At 49.7% G+C, this 27,385-nt stretch overlaps 3 protein-coding genes across 3 annotated transcripts; 2 read left to right on the top strand and 1 right to left on the bottom strand.

Moving 5' to 3' along the window:
- Positions 1-794: 794 nt before the first annotated feature.
- Positions 795-6,344, bottom strand: pex16 (peroxisomal biogenesis factor 16). Its single transcript, XM_028402265.1, has 11 exons — positions 6,048-6,344; positions 5,297-5,332; positions 4,907-4,983; positions 4,469-4,602; positions 4,274-4,374; positions 3,998-4,078; positions 3,252-3,404; positions 2,702-2,774; positions 2,270-2,389; positions 1,995-2,059; positions 795-1,373 (listed from the first exon to the last, which is right to left on the bottom strand). Exons 1-11 carry the CDS (start codon positions 6,181-6,183, stop codon positions 1,315-1,317), a joined length of 1,035 nt encoding a protein of 344 aa, XP_028258066.1. The 5' UTR covers positions 6,184-6,344; the 3' UTR covers positions 795-1,314.
- Positions 6,293-13,731, top strand: cars1 (cysteinyl-tRNA synthetase 1). Its single transcript, XM_028402266.1, has 23 exons — positions 6,293-6,447; positions 8,030-8,257; positions 9,052-9,143; positions 9,413-9,501; positions 9,570-9,666; positions 9,878-9,976; positions 10,155-10,304; positions 10,379-10,519; positions 10,590-10,678; positions 10,757-10,878; positions 10,960-11,072; positions 11,172-11,300; positions 11,377-11,506; positions 11,618-11,721; positions 11,808-11,905; positions 11,980-12,169; positions 12,336-12,404; positions 12,524-12,605; positions 12,692-12,772; positions 12,877-12,944; positions 13,117-13,176; positions 13,260-13,343; positions 13,554-13,731. Exons 1-23 carry the CDS (start codon positions 6,360-6,362, stop codon positions 13,680-13,682), a joined length of 2,532 nt encoding a protein of 843 aa, XP_028258067.1. The 5' UTR covers positions 6,293-6,359; the 3' UTR covers positions 13,683-13,731.
- Positions 13,732-17,010: 3,279 nt separating this feature from the next.
- Positions 17,011-26,380, top strand: LOC114433878 (CD82 antigen-like). The gene is made up of 9 exons (XM_028402638.1): positions 17,011-17,194; positions 21,701-21,773; positions 22,490-22,562; positions 23,634-23,755; positions 23,993-24,067; positions 24,455-24,553; positions 24,649-24,822; positions 24,894-24,977; positions 25,575-26,380. Exons 2-9 carry the CDS (start codon positions 21,711-21,713, stop codon positions 25,650-25,652), a joined length of 768 nt encoding a protein of 255 aa, XP_028258439.1. The 5' UTR covers positions 17,011-17,194; positions 21,701-21,710; the 3' UTR covers positions 25,653-26,380.
- Positions 26,381-27,385: the final 1,005 nt, after the last annotated feature.

Genomic DNA, 27,385 nt, shown 5'->3' with positions numbered 1-27,385 from the left:
GTGTGACCACCCACGTGTCACACCTCCTCCTGTCGTGTTCTGGCAGACTTGACATTCAGAGCGTTGTAGAGAGGAGTGGAGGGCGGTTTGTAATCATCTTTGATACATCAGTGTCATATTTTTCCTACTGTGGCCACGCCTGCATCCCACCTGTGACACTCTCCAAAAAGTAAGAAACATGTGGACTGAAAGGATGAAAAGTATTTATTTGTAGGCTACAAAAAACTTATTCAGTACGTTAATAAAGATGAAAAATCTTGACATCTTCTCTTTGACTTTCTCTCACATATATACATATTTAAAGGGTCTGAACATACAGAATCACATCTGTTCACACTGACACCTGTGGCCATCAGGTGAACTGCAGTCAGCATCCTGATGCTCAGGCTGTTTTGTGAGCGTCCTGGGCCCTGACCAGCATGTATGCAGTTTACCTGAGTGTTAGCATGATGACAGTTTGGTTGAACCTTGGGTCTATATAGTCTAGCCGAGTTACAGCTAGCAGGGTTAGCTTAGCTTGCTAAGCCTGGCTGGCTAAGCATCCCTACCTTGCAGAACTAGATTTAGCAGCCAGATCAGCCCTGTTAGTCTGGATGAATTAAATGCTCTAATGTACTCAGTGTTTTCTTACATTAGGTAGGAACAGTTAGCTTGTGTTAGCATGGAAGCTAGCATCAATGAGGCCTCTGGGACCATAAACGTTACTGTTGTTTTCTGCTGAATTTTCTGGGAAAAACAGAACATCTTGACAGATTTTGGTGATGGTCTTAAAGTCGTCTCACACACTGGAAATATTTATTGATAAATATTTTATTCAAATTATCACACATGGAACCATCAACCTGTCACGAGTCCAATCAGCATCACCTCAGCTGCTTTCTACGTGATTTATCATTGAAGTGGGAGGTTTGAGTCGTGCTGGTGGAATCAGGGTTTCTGTGTGTGCTGCTCAGAGGCTGCTGCAGGTCTACACACTGTGACAGAGAAAGTGCTGAAAGGATGAAGTTCTCAGATTAGGAGCTCAAAAATCATTTACAGCAATCGATGCAGGAACTGATCACAGAGGACAAAGTCACTCACATGACCAGACGCCATGTTCAGGTCGACCTGTGAGCTGCAGGACCACAAACAATGTCTGTGAAATCAAAGAGGAGCTGAGTGAGCGTCGGACTCCTCCTCAGCCAGCGACCATCATTTCCAATCATTCCAGGATTCCTGATTTTGGGGAGTTATTGGAGGCGCTGCCCATCAGCCGACTCAGCACCACAGCAGCTTCATGTCCAAACATCACAGATCCGAGCACATCAGCAGGCTTTACCCCCAGTTATAGAAGTAGATCTTCTGCCAGGTGGGGAGGTAATCCATCAGAGGACCTGAACACACACACAGGATCAGTGACAGCGACACAGCAGGGATGATATGAATCAGAGCTGAAGGCAGAACTGAACTTCATCACCGGTATGTGGACGTTTTAGGGCTCTTGGTGATCAATATCAAACTGGAACACATTGATTATGCTGCTTTAGGAGGATACGGCTGCATGCATCCTCCACCAGACCTCACAGGGTTAAGATCCCCCTTCAGTCTGATGTTAGACTTCCTGTTGGAAACGCCTTTAAAAGACTTTCTGCCGTCCTGAAAACTTACAAATGCATCCTTACATTTGAACACATAGGTCCCATCTGGACTGATACACCCATCCATGGACGCACTACAATATGAATATTTAAGCCTCCAAATCATCTGTTAATGATTATTGTGACCCGAGCACCGTTCTGTGTTTAGATCCTAAGGATTGATTTATGAGACCTTCAGGGCTCCTCTGGGACAGAGCGGGTCTGCCTGCTTCATGATGCATTCTGTGGTGATGTCACAGCTGCACAGCACACGGGATTCACCTCAAACATCTGGCCTTCAGACTAATACCCGAGCTGTTAGCTGAGATGTTTGAAGGGTTAACAGGGTCAGAGGACAGCACAGGCCGCGGTACTCACGCGCCACAAGCCCGATTCCTGGAACATGATTGGCCAGAAGTCTGAGCAGGAAGAGAATCTTCTCCCTGCAGGAGAAGAAAGAGTTAAATCATTGTGTTGTTTCTGTTGTGACCCTCTGAACCCTCAGACCTCCATTTATATAATAATGTTCATCATAGCTTTGCACAGGTCCTTGAATGCATCGTGTGTGATGTCAGACTCATTCTGAACATCAGGTCCAGAGCTGACTGTCAGAGTCCGAGTTCTCTCATCTCTCATCCTGTCTGGACACTCACTCGGAGTATTTGTCGTAGAAGGGCGAGCGCAGCAGGTAGTACAGCAGCAGAAAGGCTCTCCTCCTCATCTCAGCTCGCTCCCATCGTCTTTGAAACTTGGCATCGCTGAGCGCAGCAAAACTGGAGGAACAGGACAGATACTTTAAATGACTGAGGTGGGTCTGATCGTGGTTCAGTGACTCACACTGATCCCACAGTCAGCACGTCACATGTCAGCAACACCCCTAAAAACAGGAACCTGTGTGGAGAGGCCTTAGGCTACACTTCTCACATGTCTACAGGGGGCGCTCTGGAGGCAGCCCAGAATGTGAGAGGTCCCACAGAGCTCTCCGGCTTAAAAAGCGTTCTGGACATCTGGCCTGTTTAGATCCAGTTCAGATCTCTAAATGTTTCTCTATGTTTTATAATAAAAACAAGGAACAGTTTTCACACCTGGAAAGTTCCAGAACTCCTGAGAGGAGCCAGGGCTTCCAGGACTGTTTCCCGCAGACAGCGAGGCAGAGCACTGCAGGCACTGAGGTAAGGAAAGGTCTGATGGCTCACAGGGAGTCTGCATGGCTGAAATCAAAGTGTCTGACTGATCCCCTACAAACATCATGAGGGAAGAGTTCAGACTCTCCGGGCTGCCCTCCTTTCTGTAGCACTGCACGCCATCTAGTGGTCAGAGCTGTGACTGCACAGTGATAAACAGGTGAAACAGCTGCAAGTGAACACAACACGGGATCTGAGGTGCACTTTAAACCTGACAGAAACACACATGCTCTCACACTCTGTGCTGTATTGATCTGTTATTCCTGTGTCTGCTCTGTCTGCTCTGTGAGCTCTGTCTGCTCTGTGAGCTCTGTCTGCTCTGTGAGCTCTGTGAGCTCTGTCTGCTCTGTGAGCTCTGTCTGCTCTGTCTGCTCTGTCTGCTCTGTGAGCTCTGTCTGCTCTGTCTGCTCTCTGTGCTCTCTGAGCTCTGCAGACAGCGGCTGAAGGATACGGTGTACGAGCGGCCGCCCGATGTACACGGACTCTGCGATGGTCTCCTGGAGGCTGAGCTGTGTCGGGCTGCTGTTCAGCTTCTCCTTCCGGCTGCTGCTGCTCCTCTTCCTCGGAGCTGGAGCTCCCCACAGCCGGGCCTGCAGGGAGGAGGCTGCCCCATGAAGAGCAGAAGTACATCAACACAGACTTTAAAGCTTCAGGTTAGTTTACAACATGGATATAAGTTCATGATCAGTTCACACATGCAGCCTTTTGTCCACTGTTGAGGTTGTAGCCACATTACGACTTTAACTGTTCTTGTAACAGTAGTCAGTGCGTTGGTGCTTCATATAATGTTGATGAATGTTCTCACTCATCCAGGTCATTTGTCATGTTTACTTGGTCCCTAAAGAAGCAGCTACATCAGTTCTGACTGTCTGGTGGGAAGTGAGGGTTAATATGTGGATCACATGCTAATGGCTGAAGGATTATCTAATAGGTCATTCTAACGGGCCCTCTGGGTCCAGTCCGAGCTCTTAAGCTTTAAAGAAGTACAGTTTCTCTTTGGCAGCAGCTGAAGAGTCGCCGCTGGTCTGGCCTGATGTTTAGGATTCTTCAGAGGTGATGACCTGCTCCTAAATCTGATGAAAATATTTTATTCACATTAAGCTAATGTCTGCAGGAAACAGGACACTCTGTGCTGACACTGATACAGGACTCATGTGAGGAGCCATCTGTGAGTGAAACACTTCGAACCCGTCTCACCGTGGCCCAGTGGCCTGATGACCCGTCCTGACCTCTGACCCACAAAGCAGGTGTCCTCCTGCTGCTCAGCATCATCGTCGCCTGTGGAGAAAAGCAGCTCCTCATTCAGCCTTTATACACACACAGACACAGCTTGGCTGTTCGCTTAGATCAATTCACTAAAAACTGAGTTAAAACAAGGCGTCCTAAAACCAAAACAATGAGCTGAAAGAGACTAAAACATTCTCATCAGTCCTTTACATTCACCGATAAACATGAGGACGTCCAATAACTGACCTTCACCAACAACATCTGCTCCCCTGTCCAAGGGGATTATGGGAGGTGACGTCTGGATGCCAGATTTGTACCACAGAAGAAGAACCAGGCGAAAAACTGCCCTGAGAAACAGAAGACATGTTCATGATAGCTGAAAGGGTGACTGTGTGTCCTCATTCTGTTTATGTTATCGCCCACTACAGAAAGCAGCCGTACTTAAAAATCTGAATGAGTCCGATCACCAGCCAGCGGCCGACGTCCCCCCACAGCTTACAGGCTCCCATCTCCAGGAACACCTCCACGTACTCCAGCACCGAGAGCCAGGTGAGGAGCCTCTGCTGAGAGAGGGACTGAACACACACAGGACACACACAGGACACACACAGGACACACACAGGACACACACAGGACACACACAGGACACACACAGCAGTGAGCACTTTCCCTCCTCAGCAGTGAGTGTTTACACTGAGAACACCTGCGTCTCCTGCATGTTTTCTGTCTTTCTTTGTGAGTTTGAATCATTCAAATAAGAAACAGCTCAAGTCTAATCCAGGCAATAATAATTAGCATGAATCTCCCCTCGGTGTATTGATCAGGCAGTGACTGATCTGTGAATGGAAGCAGAGTTTACAGCCGTCACACGGTGCTCACCACGGGGAGGGCACATCGCAGCCCTCTGCGCAGGATGCTGTCATTGAACAACACCAGGAGGTTGGAGGCAGAGTACACTGAAAAACACAAAGTCGTGATGTCACCGTCACACACTGTCACAAGTTCATTAAAGGCCAGAAACACAGCGGTAAAAAACAACTGATATGATTCGTTAAACAGTTTGATCTGATTGGCTGATGACAAAAACAAACTGGATTTTAACCCCAACATGTAGAGAGCAATAGTTTACAGGTGAAATGATGAGCTGAATGGAACAACACCAGCCCAAACCTCAGGCTCCAACCCGTGCATGTTGTCCTAATTCATATTCAGGTCCTGTAACGACATGAGAGGAGTAACGTGACGTACTGACCGCTGACCGTTACTCACCCAGCTCAGATATTTCGTGGGAATCTGCAAACCGGCCTGTAAAACAAGAGTCAGAGCGATCAGCCGCATTCAGCGCGGAAACAACCTGTAGCTGCAGTCAGAGTGTGTGTGTGTGTGTGTGTGTCAGTGTGTGTGTGAGTGTGTGTGTGTGTGTGTGTGTGTGTGTGTCAGTGTGTGTGTGTGTGTGAGTGTGAGAGTGTGTGTGTGAGAGTGTGTGTGTGTGTGTCAGTGTGTGTGTGAGTGTGTGTGTGTGTGTGTGTGTGTGTGTGTCAGTGTGTGTGTGTGTGTGAGTGTGAGAGTGTGTGTGTGAGAGTGTGTGTGTGTGTGTCAGTGTGTGTGTGTGTGTGTGTCAGTGTGTGTGTGAGTGTGTGAGTGTGTGTGTGTGTGTGAGTGTGTGTGTGTGTGTGTGTGTGTGTGTGAGAGTGTGTGTGTGTGTGTGTGTCAGTGTGTGTGTGAGTGTGTGTGTGTGTGTGTGTGTGTGTGAGTGTGTGTGTGTGTGTGAGTGTGTGTGTGTGTGTGTGTGTGTGTGTGTGTGTGTGTGTGTGTGTGAGAGTGTGTGTGTGTGTGTCAGTGTGTCAGTGTGTGTGTGAGTGTGTGTGTGTGAGTGTGTGTGTGTGTGTGTGTGTGTGAGTGTGTGTGTGTGTGTGTGTGTGAGTGTGTGTGTGTGTGTGTGTGTGTGTGTGTGTGTGAGTGTGTGTGTGTGTGTGTGTGTGTGTGTCCGTCCAGCAGTTAGCAGGCTGCTGTCACTGACCTGCGATCAGGTAGGAGAGGGTCCTGACCGTGCTCTCCAGCTGTGCCGTGGCAGCTGGGTTCCGCCTCACGTACTCCGTGTAGCGCTCATAAACCGCGCTCACTCTGTCGACGTACTCCTTAAAGTGGGACATCATTCATTCTCATTTAGTCCCGGTGTTCAGGAAATAACGCGTTACCTGGTGTTTGTAACCTGAATTCTAGCACCTGCTGCTAAAAACTAAACAAACTTCCGCTTGTGCGCTCCGTCGATCATTAGCGTCCCCCCCGCTCTCTGGTTCAAACACATTGGTTCCGGTTCCTACTGCTTTTTATGCTGGTGTTCTTCCGGACACGTTATTGTTGCATCAGCAGCATCCAGACATCCCGGACGGTGGACATGTCGACCTCAGCAGAGCCAGGTACCGCCAGCAATCTTTGCTTTTTTACACCTGTAGTTGAGAGGAGCCCGGACAGAATGGTGGAATGTGCCTTTTTTTACCGGCTGTCACGATCATATAAGCTAGCGCTAGCTGCGTTAGCTAGCTAACATGTAAAGCTGAGATCAGACGAGCTGCTTAGCTGAAGGTAACCGTGTGTGACTGACAGGCAGAATCCACCTGCTCCAGCTGACACACACACAGTGACGCGCACAGACCAACAAACACACTTCGATCTAATTATTAATACATGCAGGTCCATTAATGTACGTGTTGCTATTGTTCGTAGGGGTTTGAGATGTTGTGTGTCTCTTATGACAATAGAATGCAGCAGGGTATGAACTATCATCTAAAATAAAGTAAACCCTTCACATCATGGACTTCCGACATCCTTTCAGAGCAGCTGCTGTGTTCTGCGTGTAGTTTCACTTTTGATCTGATCTGATTTATAACCACAGTAATAATAATAATAATAATAATAATAATAACCATCATCATCATCATCATCATCATCATCATCATCATTATCATAATAATAATATTTAAAGCCTCTCATTTCCAGAGACCTACAATAAACACATGTTTACAACAGAAATGTCCTGCTGCCAGTAGGTGGCGCTGTGACGGTATCATCCTATTAGCTTTTATATCTGTTGGCCGCCACACCGTGACACTTTTGAAAGAGTTTTGAGATGCGTTTTTTTTTTTTTTTGGTCTTGTCTCCTCTGATGACATCAGTGGACAGTTGGCATGGCAACGTACCAAGCTAAAAACAAACACGGATACACGTTAGGGGGCGCTATAGAGCCATTTCCCCCATGTGCGTTTCCAAAGTCAGCAAATTTCAACATTTTTCTTCTACCAAGTGTAGTGAGTGTTGGGGCAGGTTTCGTGCTCGGGCCCTAACAATGCGATGTACCTTTTGTGCCTATTACCTATTGTGTGTGTCCTTTTATCTACTGTGCATGCAGGAGGGTGGTTATTGGGTGATGGTTAATTGAATCAGAGTTTTAGAGGGTTTGATTGCATCATTTAAACCAGCACAGATCAGTGGCCTTCTTCATCTTCATCCTCGCCTCTCACATGCCTCCATGTAAGGTCGTTTAGTTTTAGTTTCCATCTGACTCTGCTGTCTTTCTGGTAAACTGAGTTATTTCACTTTCATTCTGAGTGAAGGTCATGGGGTCATGGATTGGACAGCATTTTGAAACAGGATGTGTGTGTTCACTTCTCATTGTTTCTTTGTGGTTGTTGTTTTTTTGCTGTCATACTGATCATGACAGACCGCTCATGTCTCTGTACTGCCATGATTTCTCAGTCATCCTGGTCAGACTGAACCAAAGAGCAGAGAAACAAACTGTGTCGGGCGTCTTTTGTTTCTCAGCTCCTCGGTTCCTCCTGTCAGTCTTTTTTTGGAGCTGTTGTGTGCTGATTGTGTGATGAACACAGTAGCTGTTGGCAGTTAGGACGACCCCGTAGCACTCCTGGTGACCCCGCTGTCTCGCCCTGCTGTTGGTTCTCATTGGGTAATTCTGTGCGCGCATTTGCCCTTTTGTTTCTGCAGCCTTTGAGTTTGGCTTCTTGCTACAGATAAGTGAAGAGGCTGCGCTGGCAGCGGCCCTGAACGACTACCTCACCTCACGCAGCTACCTGGCTGGGTTCAGCCCCTCTCAGGCCGACCAGAAAGCCTTTAAGCTCCTCCGCAGGCCCCCTGACCCGCAACACGTCCACGCTCTGCGCTGGTACAGACACATAGCCGCCCTGCAGCTGGACCTCCACGCAGAGAGCAGCAGTGAGTAGAAGGACAGGACCCGTGTGATCTGCTCCTGGAAGCAGCCCTAACCTGCCCCTCTGCTAACACACACCCACCCACAGTTTGTTTCACTTTTTTTGTCAGTCACAGCAGCTTAATGTGTGTGTGATGCTGAGCGCTGAGGAGGGTCAGTTTATCGCTGTTTAAACAGCCCTGCAGAGTTTGAGCCGCACGGTGTGAGAACAGACGTGGTGTCCAGCATGGTGGCACTGCGGTGTGTGTGATCCCCACAAAACACTCTCAGTTCCTGAGGAGTGAGGATGTTTTGTTGGAACATTATACTGAAAACATTCAGTGATGTGGTGACTTTGAAGAAGGAACTCTAATCATTGCATCGCTTCAACACAACAACCTCCAAACGTTCTTATGACTGAAACACGTCTCGACTTTCAGAGAGGATTTGTTGATTTCACACCACAGAATATTTGGATGTTTTCAGATTGAAAGAGAAACCGAGCATTCATTCATCTTGCATCACTGATGCAGTGATGTTTCACTTTCTGTTCTGTCAGCAGCATCTGTGTGTTCATTCATGAGCTGATGTTCAAATCAAACTAACGACAGACTGAGTCTGTGAAACGTCTGAGAGCACGTCAGATAAAGATGTTCAGCTGCTGTTCTCACTTGTGTCTCAGTCCACTGAACGTTAAACTTAAAGTGAATAAAGTTCATCAGTGAGAACAGGCGCAGTCTGATCACCACCACAGACACCTGTGTGTGAAATGAGTGACGGCTGAGACAACATTATCTTAAAGGTTTCTCTCCTCCTGCAGTGAAAGGAAAGCGGCTCCAGCCTGCGTGGGCCCCTCCAGCAGGAACAGATGTCCCTCAGCTTCGACTCTACAACAGCCTGACCAGATCAAAGGTCAGACACTGGTGTCAGCACCTTCACAGGATCAGTCAGAGCGGCTCCCAGTGGAGATCAACACACCTCGTTTTCTTTATGATCTTTATCTGTGAAGCCATCTGAAAGGTTTCAAAGAAAACCCGCCGGCTCCAGCTGTGAAACATTTATCAGTCTTCATATTTACTGCTGTCTGGCTGAGCTGAGCGCGGCCTGCACGAGGACACACACACATAAACATCTCAAAGGTCTCAGCTGGTTCACACCACGATGTGGTCTTTCTGTTTCAGGAGCTGTTTGTTCCTCAGAAGGGGAACAAAGTGACCTGGTACTGCTGTGGACCCACCGTGTACGACGCCTCACACATGGGACACGCCAGGTAACATCACACAGGAAACATCCGACATGCGTGACACCATGCACACGTTTAATCTGCGCCCTCTCCAGGTCCTACATCTCCTTTGACATCCTGCGGCGAATACTGAGAGACTACTTCAAGTACGACGTGCTGTACTGCATGAACATCACAGACATAGACGACAAGGTGAGAGCTGGACCAAAGAGCTCCTAAGCCATGTTCAATGATTAATAATGTTATCAGGAGCTATTATACAACACTGGTACGTACAGGCGAGGAACTAGTTTCAGTAAATGTGTGTTTGGTCGTGATCCGTCCTCACCGGGAGATAAGTGTTCATTCATTCAGTGTCATAAATTTTCATTACCTGGACGTTGTTGGTCTTTGTCTCCCTCAGATCATTAAAAGGGCGCGGCAGAACTACCTGCTGGATCAGTACAAGGAGAAGCAGCCACAAGCGGATCGGATCCTGCAGGACGTCCTGAGCGCCAGAACGGTGAGACACAGGTCACATGAGGATGTTTCCTGATGTCACTTCCTGTCAGTGTTTTCACTCTTTTCCAGTGAAATAAACTGAACTCAGCTCCACACAGTGCTTTGTAAATCCAGACCGGCCTCTGAGGCACCACCATCACAGACGAGCTGATGTCTGATGTTTATCGTCCTGTTGTCAGCCCTTTCAGGCTCACCTGGCTGCGACCACAGACCCAGATAAGAAGCAGATGCTGGAGAGGCTGGACGCCGCCGTCACAGCCGCGCTGCAGCCGCTGCAGGCGGCCATGGAGAGCCAAGCAGCAGGCGAAGTGGTGCAGCCTCTGGCACAGGTGGGACCCTGCACTCGGACCGCCTGGGTTCGTGTGAAACGCCGAGCACTTAACTGAACCCTGTTTTGTGTCAGGTGCTCCTGGAAAGCTCGAAGGACCTGCTGGCTGACTGGTTGGACAAACAGTTTGGAAGTCAGGTCACAGAGAATTCCATCTTCTCCACCCTCCCCAAGTACTGGGAGGGCGAGTACCATAAGGACATGGAGGCTCTGAATGTGAGCGTGGCTGTTGAAGTGATGCAGCTCTGTGTTTAGATCCATCATTAACCCCCACCATGTGCTTCAGGTGCTTCCTCCCGACGTCCTCACGCGAGTCAGCGAATACGTCCCTGAGATCGTGGAGTTTGTGAAGAAAGTCGTGTCGAACGGTTACGGGTGAGGACGGACGGCTTACACACACGTGACGCGCTGCAGCTGTGAGGTTCTGACTGTTTGTCTCTCTGATGTTTGCAGCTATGAGTCCAACGGTTCTGTTTACTTTGACACCTCCAAGTTTGATGGCAGCCCGCAGCACTCGTACGCCAAGCTGGTCCCAGAGGCGGTTGGAGATCAGAAAGCTTTGCAGGAGGGAGAAGGTACGGCCGTCACTGACTGGTAAGAACCAGGAACAGGAGAGAGACGTGTCTCTAAACGTGTCTGACCTGCTGTGTCTGCAGGCGACCTGAGCATCTCTGCCGACAGACTCAGTGAGAAAAAGTCTCAGAACGACTTTGCACTGTGGAAAGCCTCCAAACCTGGAGAGCCGTCCTGGGACTCTCCGTGGGGGAAGGTGAGCGTCCATATTTATTTCCTTTAGAAACAGGAAGCTCCTCAAGCTTCACCAATGAAAATATGACCGTGCGATTGATGTGTTTAAATGTTCTGACAGGGACGGCCCGGGTGGCACATTGAATGTTCAGCCATGGCTGGATCCATCCTGGGAGAGTCGATGGACATCCACGGCGGCGGGTTTGACCTCCGATTCCCTCACCATGACAACGAGTTGGCTCAGTCTGAGGTAAATGACACACACACACACACAGTGAAACATTCAAAGCCATTCTGTGACCCCGGCTGTCTTCTCTTCTTGACAGGCTTTCTTTGAGAACGATCACTGGGTGCGTTACTTCCTGCACACCGGTCACCTGACCATCGCCGGCTGCAAGATGTCAAAATCTCTGAAGAACTTCATCACCATCAAGGACGCCTTAGCAAAGAACACAGGTGCCTCCTCTGCTGCTGGATGTGTTACACATCACTGTCACATCTAAACTTCTGCTGGTCCTTGAAGGCATCATGAGAATAAAAATCATCTCCTCTAACGTCCTCCTGCAGCTCGTCAGCTCCGCCTGGCGTTCCTGATGCATTCCTGGAAAGACACTTTGGACTACTCCTCCAACACCATGGAGTCGGCCGTCCAGTACGAGAAGTTCATGAATGTAGGTGGACTTTTTTAGCAAAGATGTGATGCTGAGCCTGATACCTGTTGTTTTTTTTTTATTGATCTGCTGCTGTCACCTGACAGGAGTTCTTCCTGAATGTCAAAGACATCCTGCGAGCTCCCACTGACATCACAGGTCAGTTCGAGAAGTGGGAGGCAGCAGAGGTGGAGCTCAACAGCAGGTGAGGCAGCAGAGAGTGACGCGTCTGAACAAACCGAGGGTCAGGTTAACAACAGCTGTTTGTGTGCGGCCCAGTTTCTATGACAGGAAGGCGGCCGTCCATGAGGCTCTGTGCGACAACGTGGACACCCGCACCGCCATGGAGGAGATGAGGGTGCTGGTCAGCCAGAGCAACAGTTACATCGCCGGCAGGAAGAGCGCCAAGCTGAGGCCCAACCGCATGCTGTTGGAGAGCATCGCTGCGTACCTGACCAACATGCTGAAGGTAAATAGACCTTGGTATCATGTAACACTGAGGAGGACCGTCCTGTAGCAGCCTCTAGAGGGCAGCACCAGTTTGTGGTGTCATAACATAAAGTGAAAAGATTCGAACATGAAGCTGACATAACGTCCCACTGTGAGGTGTGTTTGTGTTACTTTGTGTCGTCCAGATATTTGGAGGCATTGAAGGATCTGATCCCATCGGGTTCCCCATGGGAGGACAAGGTCAGAGCGTGGATGTAAGTGAGCGCTGTCTCTCTGATGTTGATGGGACGGTGTCTGTTCCCCCGAGTCTCACTCTGCTTTCTCAGCCGTTCTTTAAACTGAATGATTGACAGTGTGCTCTGACCTTCCTCAGCTGGAGAGCACGGTGATGCCGTACCTCACAGTGCTGTCAGATTTCAGAGAGGGTGTCCGCAGAATTGCCCGTGAGCAGAAAGGTGAGGACGTGCATTTAAGAATCCTCTGAATATGTGGATGTATTTCCTCAGGGTTTAGTTAAGCTATTTTTAATGAAACCCTTCAGTGATGGAGTTGCTGCAGCTCTGTGATGTCATCCGTGACGACACGTTACCGGAGCTGGGAGTCCGACTGGAAGATCATGAAGGTAACGGCCTTCAGCTCAGACACAGAACCCTGCTGGCTGCTGAGGAGGGCAGCAGAAAGCAGGCAGAGGGAGACAGGTGGACTGACAGGCTGACTGTGTTGCAGGCCTGCCCACGGTGGTGAAGCTGGTGGACAAGCAGACATTACTGAAGGAGAGAGAGGAGAAGAAAAAGGTAAGAGACAGCATGGGTCCGTACTTTAGATCGGAGGTAATTCCTCCCAGTTAGGTGACACTTAATAATGAGAACCTGAGGTTTAGGGTGGTGAGATGCTGCTCATCCCACTTCTCCCAGTCTCCAGCCTGCAGCTGTGATCAGACACATGAGCTGAGCTGTTTCTTCACAGATGGAGGAGGAGAAGAGGAGGAACAAGGAGGAGGCTGCCAGGAGGAAACAGGAGCAGGAGGTCCGTGTGTTCCAGAAGCTTTGACCTCCTCGGTTTGTCTGAGCATGAGCAGGATTCTCATGTGTGTTCTTTCCTTGTTTCAGAGGGCTAAACTGGCCAAGATGAAGATCCCTCCACGTGAGATGTTTCTCACTGAAACAGACAAATACTCCAAGTTCGATGAAACGGTAAATATAACGCTATTTATACCAAAGAGTTTAAAGAGACGTTGGTGTTGGCTGTAATCTGCACTGCCACCATTAGGTGTCGCCACAGGCTGCACACACAGTGTGAGCATCACTGAGGCAGCGCTGTGTGACTGTTCCTCAGTCACACGTTAGGAAAACGAACTGCTTTAGCTCCAGAGCAGTCGGTCACCCGTTTCTCCCCGTGCACAGGGTTTCCCCACTCATGACGCTGAAGGGAAGGAGCTCAGCAAGGGACAAGCCAAGAAGCTGCGTAAGCTGTACGAGGCGCAGGAGAAGCTGCACGGCGAGTACCTCCAGACCAACCAGAACGGGAACTGATCCTCTTCGCCCACAAGCCATCCGTAGAATAAATGTTCAGCTGCCGGCTCTTCGTTTGTCTCGTCTTTATCTGGTTTGGGATCAGAAAGCGCTTTTTATTTTTTACATTCATAGCTACATTATCATTTTTTCATACTGAGGAGAAACGGGAGAAAGACTTCATCGAGTTCCGTTTGTCCTCCTTCATAAACCAGGAGCACAGACACGATTTCATGACATCAAACGACGAATTTGTACAGCAAGATGAAACGTGTCGCCAGCCGAAGTCCCTCTGTGTTTCTATGACCTTCATCCTGTGAGCTCTGTGCCTCAGATGAAAACATCTGCTGCCATCTCTCCATCAAATAGATGTTTCCTGAAACATGTTGCAGAAACAAAAAGCCGTTTTCAACATTTAAATGCAATTCATGTATTTACATTCATACTTAAAGAAACACCTAGATCAACTCCTCCTGAAATGATTATAAACCAAACTAAAAGTGAAAATTCACATCAGGTTTAAAATCATGTCAGAGAACCTGGAGCCACACTTCCACCACTGACAGTCCCACCGACAGCCGGCGGCCAATGACCTCTGTCTGAGAGATCAATATAACCAGCTGCTGCCCATCATCTGTGTCATAATGATTAAAAAACATATAGCATTATGGTCAATACAAACACTTATGTTGCGGTGCATTAAAAATAGGTTCCTGCCAGCAGAGGGCGCCATTAAAAGATCCCATTTGTAAAGCATCAGTGCTGGAACGATGACGATGATTCCAGCAGCCGCGCAGTGTTCCGATGACCTCGTCTGTGTTTATTCCTCCTTTGATTTGCATTTTCATACATTTCACCTGCTTTGTCTTGTGTTCAACATTTGAGTGATTGCTCCAGAAAACTGAGAACATTTCACAGATACGAATGAATTACTGACCGTCACTCAGACCGCAGGAGCCCAGCATCTGTCCAGCTGCACAGTGATACACAGCATTATAGCAATATACACAGCAGGGAGCATGACACTGTCATCAGACAGTAACATGTAGGATTCAGCTCCTCAGTGTTTTTGTATTTTTGTACTGCGTGTGCTTTCATTTAGAACATGTTCAGGTTTTTTGTTGAGAAATAAAGACCAGTGTGAGCTTGGAGAACCTTCGAGGCTGTTGACTCTTGAATGAAGTCTCCCTGCAGCGAGTCAGAGCAGCAGGTAACATGTGTTTACTCTGAATCCATGCAGATGGTGCTGAGCAGGCCCAGCACACGCTCAAACAGGCAGGTGTGTGTGTGTGTGTGTGCACATAAAATACATCACATACATGCACATAAAAATAGCCTTTGCAGATGTTTGGTATGATTCACATGCTGCATCACAGAGAAAGAATCACAGATATCAAAACATCCATATTAATCTGTATTAATCTACCTGCTGAGGAGTGAAAGGGGCACTCCTGAAGACCTTCTATGACTCTGTGGTGGCATCAGTCATCCTGTACGGTGTGGTCTGCTGGAACAGCAGCGTCACTGAGAGGGACAGGAAGAAGCTGGACAGAGTCATCAGGAGGTCCAGCTCTGTCCTGGGCCGCTCTCTGGACTCAGTGCAGGAGGTGGGGGACAGGAGGGTCCTGACAAAACAGACCTCCATGCTGGACAATGAGTCCCACCCCCTGCAGGACCCCCTGTCAGCCCTGCAGAGCAGCTTCAGGGACAGACTGCTCCACCCTCGGTGCTCCACACACCACACTGTACAATAAACTATTTATTTAGTTTCTGATGCACTATGTACAGTTTATAAAGCACTGCTCCCTCCACCCACCTGTGCAACAACTGTTAATATGTAAACTGTTTGATTGATTCTAATAGTATTCTATATTGGTGCTTTATTTTATCATGTATATATCTTTCCTATCTTATCCTTTCTTACGCTCCTGGACTACAGCATGGTGCACCACCGGCCCTCTGAGGTGGCGGCTGCCTCTCTGTGTCTCTCCCAGCTGCTGCTCCACGGGCTGCCATGGGTGAGTGTGGGTCTGCAGCCTCTGATCAGTAATCGATATCTTCAGGCGCGTCCATAACTCACCTCTCTCTCTGTCAGTCGCCCACACAGCAGCACTACTCCACGTATGACGAGGCCCACCTGAGGCCCATCATGCAGGAGATAGCCAAGAACGTGGTGGCTGTGAACGAGGAGAGGACGAAGCTTCAGGTGAGTCATCTGAAGGCCGAGCATGCAAATACATTTCCTCTGAATCCAAGATGGCCGACAAACAGCCACCCTTGCTGACCACGGCTGGCATACCTGCTAAATTCCTCTAATCTAGAAGAGTCCCACAGGAAAAAAAATATGATGATATGCAGTAACATCTAAGGAAGGATATTATCACATGGAAGACCAAATACATCTGCATGCAATGCTGTGTGCCCCTGTGCCCTGGAGGCATTGCGAACTTTCATACAGCCTAGGTGTTATGAACATAGAAGTGTTCCGGGATGCAGAGACCAAAATATCAGTGTGTGTTTTCTTCCACCATGCTAATGTAATGGTTTGGTAATACTGTCCTGTATCCTTTTAGAACTGTGATGACTCACAGTAGACTTTCTCCTGTTGGAGATGATTCAGGTGGAAGAGTCAGTGTCATTGGTTTTCTTATTCAGGCCTAAACATTGCGCCTATACAGTGTTTACAATATACAAGTGTTTGTATATTTGCAATATAACACAAATTAATTCATGTTTACAGTAAGTTCACAGTGTTTTATGTTGAGCGCTCAGGCACGTGTTGTCCACTGGATTGGACATTCCTCTGTGAGAAACCTTTCTGATTATAAATATTCTGTTCAAACGGGAAGATGTGGATGGAAACATGAACTCATGAGCTCGCTCTCAGGAGGTCTGACAGACCCTGAATCAGGGCTCTGTGAGGTCAGACCCCTCGTCCTGGGGACTGCGTCACTCGCCGGCTTGATGGCGAGCGTCCCTGACGTCCAGCTGCAGAGTGACACTCCTCGCAGGCCGTCGCCGCAGCTCATGTTCTGATGTGCAGAGGCCTGTGGAGGAGCTTTGTGCTGAGGCACTGAGGCTGACCTCACCACACACCAGCCTCCACCCACACATCCACCCTCACCCTCAGCCTGCATGTTTGATCTAACCTGCAAGATAACCTGAACTCATCAACAGCTGATACTTTACATGAAAGGAGAATTTACAGTTTGCCTACATAAGAGCACAGACGTGTTGTAAATGAGAACTTCACTGGCTCAGTTGAAGTGAACACGTCAGAGGGAGCCGTGTTGTTTGTGACTCGCCCTGCTCTCTCTGATTGGCTGCTCTTCTTCCGGGTACTCAGGGGTTAAACGGAGCTGTGGATCCCTGCCGTCAGTCTGCACGCTCACTGCTTTGTTGTCCCGTCGAGCAGGAGCTCCGTCAGTCCGCAGAGACCCGCACAGACCCGCAGAGTCCCGCAGCAGGATCCCTCCTCCTCCTTTTCTTCTTCTTCTTCTTCTTCTTTTCTCCGCACTTTAACGCAGACGCACGTGAGTAACTTTAACCTTTTTAAACTAACTGCAGCCCGTGAGCACGAGGCGCGCGTGGCAGCTCGGGTGATCGGGTTCGGATTGATCAGTGATCAGAACCTTCAGTGCTGATGTGGCGCCTGTTCGGATCTGAGACCTGATCTGATGAAGGTGGGCCGAGTTCAAAGACGAACTGAAGGTTCAGCTGAGTGTCTCTGAGGGACAGACCGCTGCTGGATCAGGACTGAGGTGGACTTCTGTCTGTCTGATCATTGAACACAGAAAAGCTGCTGAGAATCTGAAGTGAAACCGGACTTTAACCTGAAACTTTTCCAAAATGGCAGAAATGAATTTCAACAATGAATCATATGAAAAACATCTTTTATTTTGTGAACAGACCTCAGTGTGTGAACAAACAGCACAGAGGCTGTTTTTTGTGTTACTGCTGTTTAGACATTGTTCAGTGAGCAGCAGGGGGCGCTGATCACGAAGTCTCAGCAGCGCTCTCTGCTGGTCGGACTTTGTAAAGACCCGTCGGCTTGTTTAGCTACAAAAATGAACGTTTCCTTTTTGAAGACACAAAGTGTGTGTGTGTGTGTGGACCGGCCTGTGTTACACAGTGAAATGTGGGTCAGTGTTTGCATGGTGGCACCGTCGGTCCTCCATCTTTCCTCCACATGTGAAGCTGCTGACCTTAATTACCTTTCCATACGTGGCGCGCAGAGCCAGGCTGCAGCTGCTGGCGGTTAACGTTTGGACGACTGTCAGACGGAGCTGGAATGTTTTCACCTTTGCGAGCAGCACACTCGCCCTGCTGCATTCTGGGAGCCTTCGCTGTCAGAATGTGGAAAACTGTGTGTGTGTGTGTGTGTGTGTGTGTGTGTGTGTGTCTCAGCCTCACCCACAGTTATCTGTCCACAACCTGTTTACCCAGTTTGCAGGAATGGCCCCACAGCTAATGATGGATTTAATCAGGCTTGCAGCATTCGATCACATTTCTCAACAATAACAACAGCAGAGCCACCCACACACACACCCACACACACACCCAAACACACATACACACAAGTCGGTACACTCTTTTGATTTGTGACCTTCTCGTTGAAATGAAGGCAGTCGAGTCTGTTTCATGAAGGACTCTCCTCATCCGATGCCTCCATTGCTATCCGCTGATTAGAGGGACCCACAGGAGGCGCTGCACTGGTTCTGTACTGGATCAGGAACATTCACCTCAACTCTGTAGAGGCACACAAACACACATATACAGAACTCTGAATACCAGGAAGTAGTGTCAGAAGGCACCTGACCTACTGAGGATGACCACCCACCCACCCACCACCTCCCATATGGCTACAGTCCCAGGCCCCAGTCTCTTAACCTGGGGCTGAACCAGGTTTGGTTCTGTCCAATCAGAGTCCAGTTAGGAAGTGCTGTCAGTTCTCTCCAATCAGAGTCCAGTCAGGAAGTGCTGTCAGTTCTGTGTCTGTTGCTTCATGAAGACTTTTCTGCTTTGATCAGTTTGTTTCAGTCCAAGTGTCTTTATGCTCATATTGTCCTCACAGAGACACAACAGTCCTCTACACACATGCTAGCTGCTACATGCTAGCTGCTACATGCCAGCTGTCGGAGATCCAATCAGCTGCCTGTCCTTCGTGTGTGTGTTGGGGGGGTGTACTTCATCTTATTTTTAGTCCTGTCAGTGTTTCAGTTGTTTCTGTTCCTGTTGACATGCTTCAAGTTGCCTCCACATCTCCCAGCGTTGTCATAGAAACGTGCAGAGCCCACTCCTGAGTCACTTGCAGACCGGACTGCTTACAGGATGGATCATGTACAGACAAGCTCAGGCAGCACCTCCCTTTGTTTTGACCTCCTCCTCCTGTCACTCTCACTCTTTCAGGAGTCAGTAGATGAAATGAACCTTTGAACTTTTTAAACAAAAAGTAAAACTAAATGTGTAAGTTTCTCTTTCTGTTCTTCATCGTTGGGTTTTATCAGTGCGATTGTGTTCTGAGCAGATTAAGATTAAGGCTCAATTAAAACAGTGCATCTGAGTTTTGTAAAGTCGCTCAGGCACATGAAGCTGCCGTCCGTCCTGCAGTTGTGTAGTTGTTGTGTAGTTGTGCGGCTCTTTGTGTCGGCGTGTCGGGTGTCGTTGAAAACAAAGTGTCCCGGTGAGAAAGGGGCATCTTTTAAACGGCCATGGCTGTTTTTTATTGTGTGGAGGAAACGTTAGGCCCGAGCTGAGGCCCTGTGTCGAGTTTCTTCTTTTGTTGCTGCAGAGAAATCGTGTGTGAAAGCTGCCATTGTTCTGGTGGGACCTGAGGGCGAGACGAGTGGGCGGGTGTCGTGGTTTTGTCAGATGGGAAGAAGAGGTGGAGGAGGGCTGCAGTTCAGGCTCTCAGGTGCAGAAGGTGGAGATCTCTGGCAGTCTGACCAGATTCTGTTGATTCAGTAATGGTCCAGCAATTCCTCAGATGGTCACTAGCACCATCTGAGGACCATTCATCCCTGCATGTCCTGTCATTAGCATCCCTGAGCTCGTACATCATCCCGAACCATTCCCTCACTGGCATCCCAGAGTTGTTTAGTACCATTCAAGGCTAACACTTAGCACCCCAGGCTAAGACCTCCTGTCTGTTGGTTAGTCACCAACATCTCTGGGCAGGTGACAGGCATGCCAGGTGATTAGCATTAGCAAGTAGCATCTCTTGTGTTCCTGAAGGCCATCCAGAGGAGAGCGTGAGGAGCCTCCACATCTTGTGCGGAGAAGGCGACATGTTTGAAAGCTCTGTTCCTCTCTGCTGTGCTCATCTCCAACTTCAGGCTGCAAAGCGTCAGGAGAAACAGAGCTGGAGGTTGTTGTCGTTGATGATGATGATGTTGATGATGATGATGATGATGGCATCCTGCGCGGTGACGTGGACGTGCTGCTGCCAAACAGCTGGCAGTCAGAGGAGAAGTGTTTGTTTACTGAAGTTTGAACATGAACTAAAAGCTGAGCGGTGTGTGTGTGTTTCTGGAACATCTGGGGACTTTTGGGGGATTTCCTCTGTGTGGATTCCTGCTCCGGTGAGCGTGGTGCAGACCTTTGTGCTCTGGATGTTCACGCTTCAGTCCTGATGTTCAGGTTTGTGTTGATGAACATGGAGCAGGAAACAGCCCCAGAGCTGCAGTAGCTTCATCAGCGTCTGACTGAATGTGAAGCTGCTATTTGTTGTGACGATGATGCAGGAAGCAGCTCCATGTTTACTGTGGTGGATGATCTGACGCTGCTGCACGCCACCCTGATGAGCTCTGACACACACCGAGTGTGTGACCAGCAGAAACAGCTTCCATTCACAGCACGGAGGTCCAAACCCTCCAGTTAGAGTGTGAGTCCTCAGTGATGCTGTCACACACACACACACACACACACACACACACTGAAACTTGTTTGTTTCTGTTGTGTGTGTCTGTGGATGAATGTGATGCTGTGACAAGAAAACAGAAACCTGCTCTGATCACAGTGCATTTTCACTGTGGCGTCCCACACACACACACACACACACACACTGAGCTGTGTGTGCGGTCGAGCCTGGTACGAGGAGGAGGAGTGTTTGACTGAAGGAGGGAGCAGCAGACCTATTTGTCAGAGTGAAACTAAAGAGGAGATGATCACGATGCCAACATGTCGTCACACTGTGTTCAGAGCAGCCATTATTAAAACCACCTCCAAGCGACGCCTGCATGACACTCACACACACAGCAGCTCCGTGTGATGACTAACCCTGTGATGGTAACACAAACTACAGCTGCTCCCACCGCTCTGCTTTGTGTTGAAGTCCGTCTCTGTGTCTCCTCTCACTGGTTGAAGCCCGTCCCGAAGGCCTCAGCCTGTTCAGATTCCATAACCCCCTCCATCTGGCTCTGCTGTTTGCCAACATGTCTTTCACACTGCCACCCCTGCAGTTGCCCCCCCCCCCTCACACACACACAGGCCAGGCTGTAACAGTAACCCATTTACAGTCATGGTGGGAAAGTGGGTCGGCTGCAGGCTCCACATCGAGCCGGACCTCCATGCTTCACCCACATTCTCTTCGATTATTGGACAGTGGAGGCTGTTTACTGTGGAGGGGACGGTGCGTTATTTCTTGTCAAGCTGTCCAGGCATGTGTGAAGACATGCAAATAATATTCAAATGTTGTGCAGCTTATTTTTGTCCGTTTGTTTCCAGCACCTGGTTTTATTTCCAGAAATAATTTGCAGAAACTCACTGAGGTGGAGAGTGGGTCTAAGACCTCTCAGCCTGGCTGCTTTCTGGATGTTTGAGGGAGGAGGGGGAGGACAGCCTGCCTCCCCCTCCTCCCTCCTGCCCTCACAGATTGAGGCTGTACTGGTTTTTCTGGGTGTAATCCTGCAGATTTGAGCCCCCCCCCCCCAGTCCTGAACATGATCCTCAGCCAGCTTATCCACCAAGGTCCGAGGATCTCCCGGCATCTGTCGCCGTCAGACCGCTTCCTTCATGTGTGACTCTTCATGTGTTCACAGATCAAGCATCATGGGGAAAGGCTGCATGACTGCCAGCAAGTACTTCCTGTTCCTCTTCAACCTCATCTTCTTTGTGAGTATTTCACCTCCAGCTGTGTCACACACAGTAAATGCACCGTGTTAAAATCAGTGCACCACAAATCTGGTGCCAATAAGTAAAGGGATCGCCACATGCTGCAGATATTTGTTTTGCATTTTTCTCTGAGTCCTGATCTTGGTGCAGAAGAAGTGCTTGTGGCCTAGTTACCACGGCGACACTTCCTCATTTACCCTGCGAAAATGAAATCTGTGATCTGAGGTTAAGAACTTCTTAGCAGCCTGTGTGTGTCTGTGTGTGTTATTGCTCAGACTCTAAATCAACACCACACTGAACTCCTCTTCATCATCTCTTCTGAAATGATGATGAAGACTTCAGTGTGGTCTGGAGGAGGCGTGTGTGTAGATTCGGGACATTGTGTGTTACAGACTTGATGCAGTGACGTTAGTTTTTCCTTCAGTGTCAAACTGGTTTGAACCAAAACAACAACAGAAACTCACACTAGCTCACACACACACACAACGTGACGGGCTGATGGCAGGTTAGCCTAAACATGCTAACATTAGCTGGATTCTCACTGAGAGCTGCAGTTGAACGTGCTGTCACACAGGCTAACGTTAGCATGTGGAGGCTGAAGCAGCGATGGCTGATGGTGGCTGCTCATGGTGAGATGATGACAGACAAACGTGACCACATGCTTTTCACTGACGTGTGTGTGTGTGTGTGTGTGTGTGTGTGTGTGTGTGTTCCAGCTGTTCGGGGTTGCCGTCATGGGCTTTGGACTGTGGCTCCTCCTGGACAATCAGAGCTTCATCGTGGTCCTCAGTAAGTGTCTGTGTGTGTGTGTCTGCCTGTCTCTCTGTGTGTGTCTGTGTGTGTCTGTGTCTGTGTCTGTGTCTGTGTCTGTGTGTGTGTGTGTGTGTCCTTCTCAGTCTCCTGGCTGCTGTTCGCTGCATCAATTTTTGACACTCAAACATCAGGGGCTGTATGAACTGGTTACACGGATCCACTTGTAGAGCACATGTAGGACATAATAATGGAGCTGTGATGAACGGACTGAAAGCGGGCCAAGCTGTGGCTGCAGGCGTGTGTGTCTGTGTGTGACTGTGTGTGTGTGTGTTTCTCTGTGTGTCTGTGTGTGTGTGTCTGTGTGTGAGGGACTCCATGTGTGGACCTGTATCCATGGTGACATAAAGATGGAGGTGTAATCACCTCAAAACATGAAGAAGAGCTAAAACTGAGATAAGGGTGAATGTGTTTGGAGGCTCCTGACGGGCTCTGCAGCGGCTCGGTGGTCTGAGCGTGATGAAGAGGAGGAGCAGTGTCAGCGGACAGAGCGCCTCTCAGCAGAGAGGACAGAGCGTCACTCAGGCCCAGCAGGTGTCCTCCCTCACACACACTGGGCCCTTTCTGCTCCGTCCAGCATCAGCATGCATCACATCAGCGCCTTACTCATCACCACACACACACACACTCATCTCTGAGAGGTCGGGCGGCGTGCGGGCTTCATCAGGAGTGCGTCACACGGAGCGGCGGGTCGAAGTACAGTGCACAGTTGGCTTAGTGTCTGCACATAAATGAGACGTATTGACGCTCAGTGGAACATTCCGCTGCGAGGACCAATCGATGAGCTGCGAGGGATGACATCACACCACCGCAACCTGTTTGTGCAACGACGCCGAGTCACTGCGTCCCCCGTGTAACAGCGCCCCCTTTACTACATGTGTTATAGAGACATGAACGTTCACAGCTGAGTGGACACACTGTGATGCATTCAGGGACCATCAGGACGTTTTCACACACAGTTGCACAGGCTGTGAACAGACACACAAACACGGCCTCCTCAGCCTGGAGTGTGGATCCAGGTAGTCACCCTCTGACTCTGCTCCTCCTCAGATACCTCCACAGACGTGCAGGTGGCCTGCTACATCCTGATCGGAGTCGGAGGGTTCTCCATGCTGATGGGCTTCCTCGGCTGCCTGGGGGCCATTTATGAGATCCGCTGCCTGCTGGGCCTGGTGAGCGCCGCAGCCTGGCGAAAGCTCGAGCTGCACACGAGTCAAATGATCCTGTGAAAGAACACGGGTTCTTCTGGTGACCCTTTAGAGGGGCCCAGCCCAGAGGTTGATCCACCTCCAGCTGATGGAGGTGTTTTGTTGTTAAATGTTCAGATGTTTTATTTTTAGTGTAAATGTAGGATTCACTTCTCGTTCTTTGCTTCACACGTCCTGTAACACCCCCACTCTCGCCCTCAGTACTTCACCTGCCTCCTGCTGATCCTCATCGCTCAGGTAGCAGCCGGCGCGCTCATCTACTTTCAGAAGGATGTGGTGAGTGATGTCACTTCCTGTTCATGTGTCACTGCAGGAAACCAGTGAGAGAGACGCTGTCTCTCTGTCTCTCTGTGTCTCTCTGATTGCTGTCTCCCCGTCTTTCTGTCTCTCTCTGTGTCCCTCTGTCTCTTCTGTCTCTCTGTCCGTCTCTGTCTCTCTGTGTCTCTCTGATTTCTGTCTCCCTCTCTCTCTGTCTCTCTGCTGTCTCTCTGTCCCTCTCTGCCTCTCTGTGTCTCTCTGATTGCTGTCTCCCTGTCTTTCTGTCTCTCTGCCTCTCTCTGATTTCTGTCTCCCTCTCTCTCTGTCTCTCTGCTGTCTCTTCTGTCTCCCTCTCTCTCTGTCTCTCTGCGTCTCCACCTGGTTGATGTCTCCATCTTGTCTCAGTTGAACCAGCAGACGTCTAAGATCGTCGGTAAGGTTCTGGAAAACTACCCCGGGAACAACTCCACCACAGAGCAGGCCTGGGACTTCATCCAGAGGACCGTGAGTCTGACCCGCTGACACGGATCCTTTCGAGTTCAAATTATTGTCCTCATGTTTAACCCTGTGTGGCTCTGTCCCCCTCCGCCCCCCCTCAGATGGAGTGCTGCGGGTGGAGCAGCCGTGAGGACTGGAACTCTAACATGGTCATCGTCAACAGCTCCAGGCTGATGTTCCCCTGCTCCTGCCAGAACATCTCGCTCGCCACCGGAAACTTCTCCAACAGCGGATTCTGTGACGCTCAGACGCCCGACTGGCCCGTATACGACGCGGTAAACAGGAAGTCCCCTGTAAATCCGACGCCTCGGCTGTTCGCTGATTAACCTGCTGCTGTTTCTCTCAGGGATGCGCTGACAGCGTGGAGAGCTGGCTGCTCACCAACATCGGCGTGGTGCTGGGGATCTGCCTCGGAGTCGGCCTCATCGAGGTAGGGGGCCGCGTCACCGGTCACATGATGATCATTCTTTAACTTCATGATGACGAAAGTTCCTCTTCCTCCTCCTCCTCTTCCTCCTCCTCTTCCTCCTCCTTCTCCTCCTCCTCCTCCTCCTCTTCCTCCTCCTCTTCCTCCTCCTCCTCCTCCTCCTCTTCCTCCTCCTTCTCCTCCTCCTCCTCCTCTGCCTCTTCCTCCTCCTTCTCTTCCTCCTCCTCCTCTTTCTCCTCTTCTTCCTCCTCCTCTTCCTCCTCCTCCTCCTCCTCTTCCTCCTCCTCTTCCTCCTCCTTCTCCTCCTCCTTCTCCTCCTCCTCCTCCTCCTCCTCCTCCTCTTCCTCTTCCTCTTCCTCTTCCTCCTCCCCCTTCTCTTCCTCCTCCTCTTCCTCCTCCTCTTCCTCCTCCTCCTCCTCCTCCTCTTCCTCCTCCTTCTCCTCCTCTGCCTCTTCCTCCTCCTTCTCCTCCTCCTCCTCCTCCTCTTCCTCTTCCTCTTCCTCCTCCTCCTCTTCCTCTTCCTCTTCCTCTTCCTCTTCCTCTTCCTCCTCCTCTTCGAAGGACCGTCTCAAACTGATGTGTGTGGTCTGTGTGTTTCAGCTGCTGGGGATGATCCTGTCCATCTGCCTCTGCAAGAGCATCCACATGGAGGACTACACCAAAGTGCCCAAGTACTGAGGCTCGCCGCAGGAAGTGGCGCCCTGAAACACACCGGGGGGGGGGGGGGGGGGGGGGATTTTATTTTGGTGAAATGTGTCCACATGTAAAATAATCTGTTATGTTGTTGGATTTCCTCCTGAGGCTTCTCTTTGAGCACTTTAGAGACTTTTAGTTCTGGCGTGGGTTCAGAGGCGGCGCTGCTGAGGGGACGTCAGACCGCCGCTCATAGCGCCCCCTTTAAATCCTGTTCGTCTCCAACAATGTAGGAACTCCGTGTGGAGAGTCCTCCTGATGTTTTTATACAGCCGTGATCTCAGTGGTTTTTAGTACTTGTATATAATTTGAGTGTTTGTGTGGAAATATGTCACTACCAGTGTGTCCTGTAGCAGCTGGTCCCTCTTCTCACTTCTGGAAATAATAGAAATAATGAGGTACTAAAGGGTGACAGCACCGCTCCAGTTATTTTAGCTTTAAGCATCAAATCCTGTTTAACACAGAAGTGAAACCTTTTTTTAACCATGTGGTGTGAAGCAGATGATTTTGGAGGGAAGCACCTTTCTGTACATGTGAACTCTGGGTCCAGGTTTTTATAGCGCTTTGAGAAGTGTACAGTCCAAACATTCCTTTAACCTGATAACAGGTACGTCTGGGGGGGGGGGGGGGGGGGGGGGTCTGCTGTCGTAGCTGAGTCCTACATGTGTTCTCACGTTCTGTTTATTTCATCCTGCCAATAAACCCATGACATGTTTGTGTGTGTCCATCAGTTCACATCTCAACCTTAATGTTAACTAAAGCTGTAGTTCCTCCTCAGACCAGCAGAGGGCGGTGCTGCTGCAGCGCTCAGAGAGCTGACAGCTGCTCGTCTGCCACACGTCATCTGACACACTGACCATCAGCAGGATCAATAAACACTGTCCTCCATGCAGCCACGGAACAACAAACAACAACAACACAAACAACAACAACAGACCAGCACAGACACACTGAGCTGGTCTGTGCTGGAATCACATTAAAGCCCAACAGCTGCTGTTCTGATGCTGAGTGTGAGGTTCTGCTGGCTGCTGTGTCTGTGAGCCGAGAACTTGAAGATCCAACTGATGCTGCGTGTGAGATGACTCAGTGTTTATTGTTGTTGGGTCTGTTGTGCTCTCTGTGTTCTCCTGGGTTCTGCTGGGTTCTCCTTGGTTCTGCTGGGTTCTCCTTGGTTCTGCTGGGTTCTCCTTTCAGCTCTCTGCTAGTGCTCATTCAGGAGCAGCCCAGCATAGACGAGCAGGATGCACTGAGAGCTCTGGATGTCCCAGGAGACCCAGCAGCAGGCAAGAGTTCGTTATTCTGACGTAGGCCTCTTCTTCTTCTTCTTCCTCCTCTTCCTCCTCCGCCTCCTCCTCCTCTTCCTCCTTCTCCTCCTCCTCTTCTTCTTCTTCCTCTTCCTCCTCTTTCTCCTCCTTCTCCTCCTCCTCCTCTTCCTCCTCCTTCTCCTCCTCCTCCTACTCCTCTTTCTCCTCCTCCTTCTCCTCCTCCTCCTTCTCCTCTTCCTCGTTCTCCTCCTCCTCCTCTTCCTCCTCCTTCTCCTCCTCCTCCTCCTTCTCCTCCTCCTCTTCCTCCTCCTCCTCCTATTCCTCTTTCTCCTCCTCCTTCTCCTCCTCCTCCTCCTCCTCCTTCTCTTCCTCCTCCTCCTCCTCCTCCTCCTTCTCTTCCTCCTCCTCCTCCTCCTTCTCTTCTTCCTCTTCCTCCTCTTCTTCCTCTTCCTC

Source organism: Parambassis ranga, chromosome 3, assembly GCF_900634625.1.
Source record: "Parambassis ranga chromosome 3, fParRan2.1, whole genome shotgun sequence".
Lineage (NCBI taxonomy): Eukaryota > Metazoa > Chordata > Actinopteri > Ambassidae > Parambassis > Parambassis ranga.
The sequence above is the reverse complement of the archived record's forward strand: the minus strand, read 5'-3'. Positions and strand labels throughout refer to the sequence as shown.

What these genes read in the sequence shown, in the direction of transcription:
- pex16 (XM_028402265.1), bottom strand. Translation starts at nt 6,183, where the DNA reads ATGATGTCCCACTTTAAGGAGTACGTCGACAGAGTGAGCGCGGTTTAT. An exon ending in CCACGAAATATCTGAGCTGG is followed by an intron (nt 4,984 to 5,296) that starts GTGAGTAACGGT and finishes TGTGTTTTTCAG; the next exon opens with TGTACTCTGCCTCCAACCTC. An exon ending in AGGAATCGGGCTTGTGGCGC is followed by an intron (nt 1,374 to 1,994) that starts GTGAGTACCGCG and finishes GTGTGTGTTCAG; the next exon opens with GTCCTCTGATGGATTACCTC.
- cars1 (XM_028402266.1), top strand. Translation starts at nt 6,360, where the DNA reads ATGCTGGTGTTCTTCCGGACACGTTATTGTTGCATCAGCAGCATCCAG. An exon ending in AATTGCCCGTGAGCAGAAAG is followed by an intron (nt 12,606 to 12,691) that starts GTGAGGACGTGC and finishes GAAACCCTTCAG; the next exon opens with TGATGGAGTTGCTGCAGCTC. An exon ending in GGAGGAAACAGGAGCAGGAG is followed by an intron (nt 13,177 to 13,259) that starts GTCCGTGTGTTC and finishes TCCTTGTTTCAG; the next exon opens with AGGGCTAAACTGGCCAAGAT.
- LOC114433878 (XM_028402638.1), top strand. Translation starts at nt 21,711, where the DNA reads ATGGGGAAAGGCTGCATGACTGCCAGCAAGTACTTCCTGTTCCTCTTC. An exon ending in TCTTCAACCTCATCTTCTTT is followed by an intron (nt 21,774 to 22,489) that starts GTGAGTATTTCA and finishes TGTGTGTTCCAG; the next exon opens with CTGTTCGGGGTTGCCGTCAT. An exon ending in TCGGAGTCGGCCTCATCGAG is followed by an intron (nt 24,978 to 25,574) that starts GTAGGGGGCCGC and finishes TGTGTGTTTCAG; the next exon opens with CTGCTGGGGATGATCCTGTC.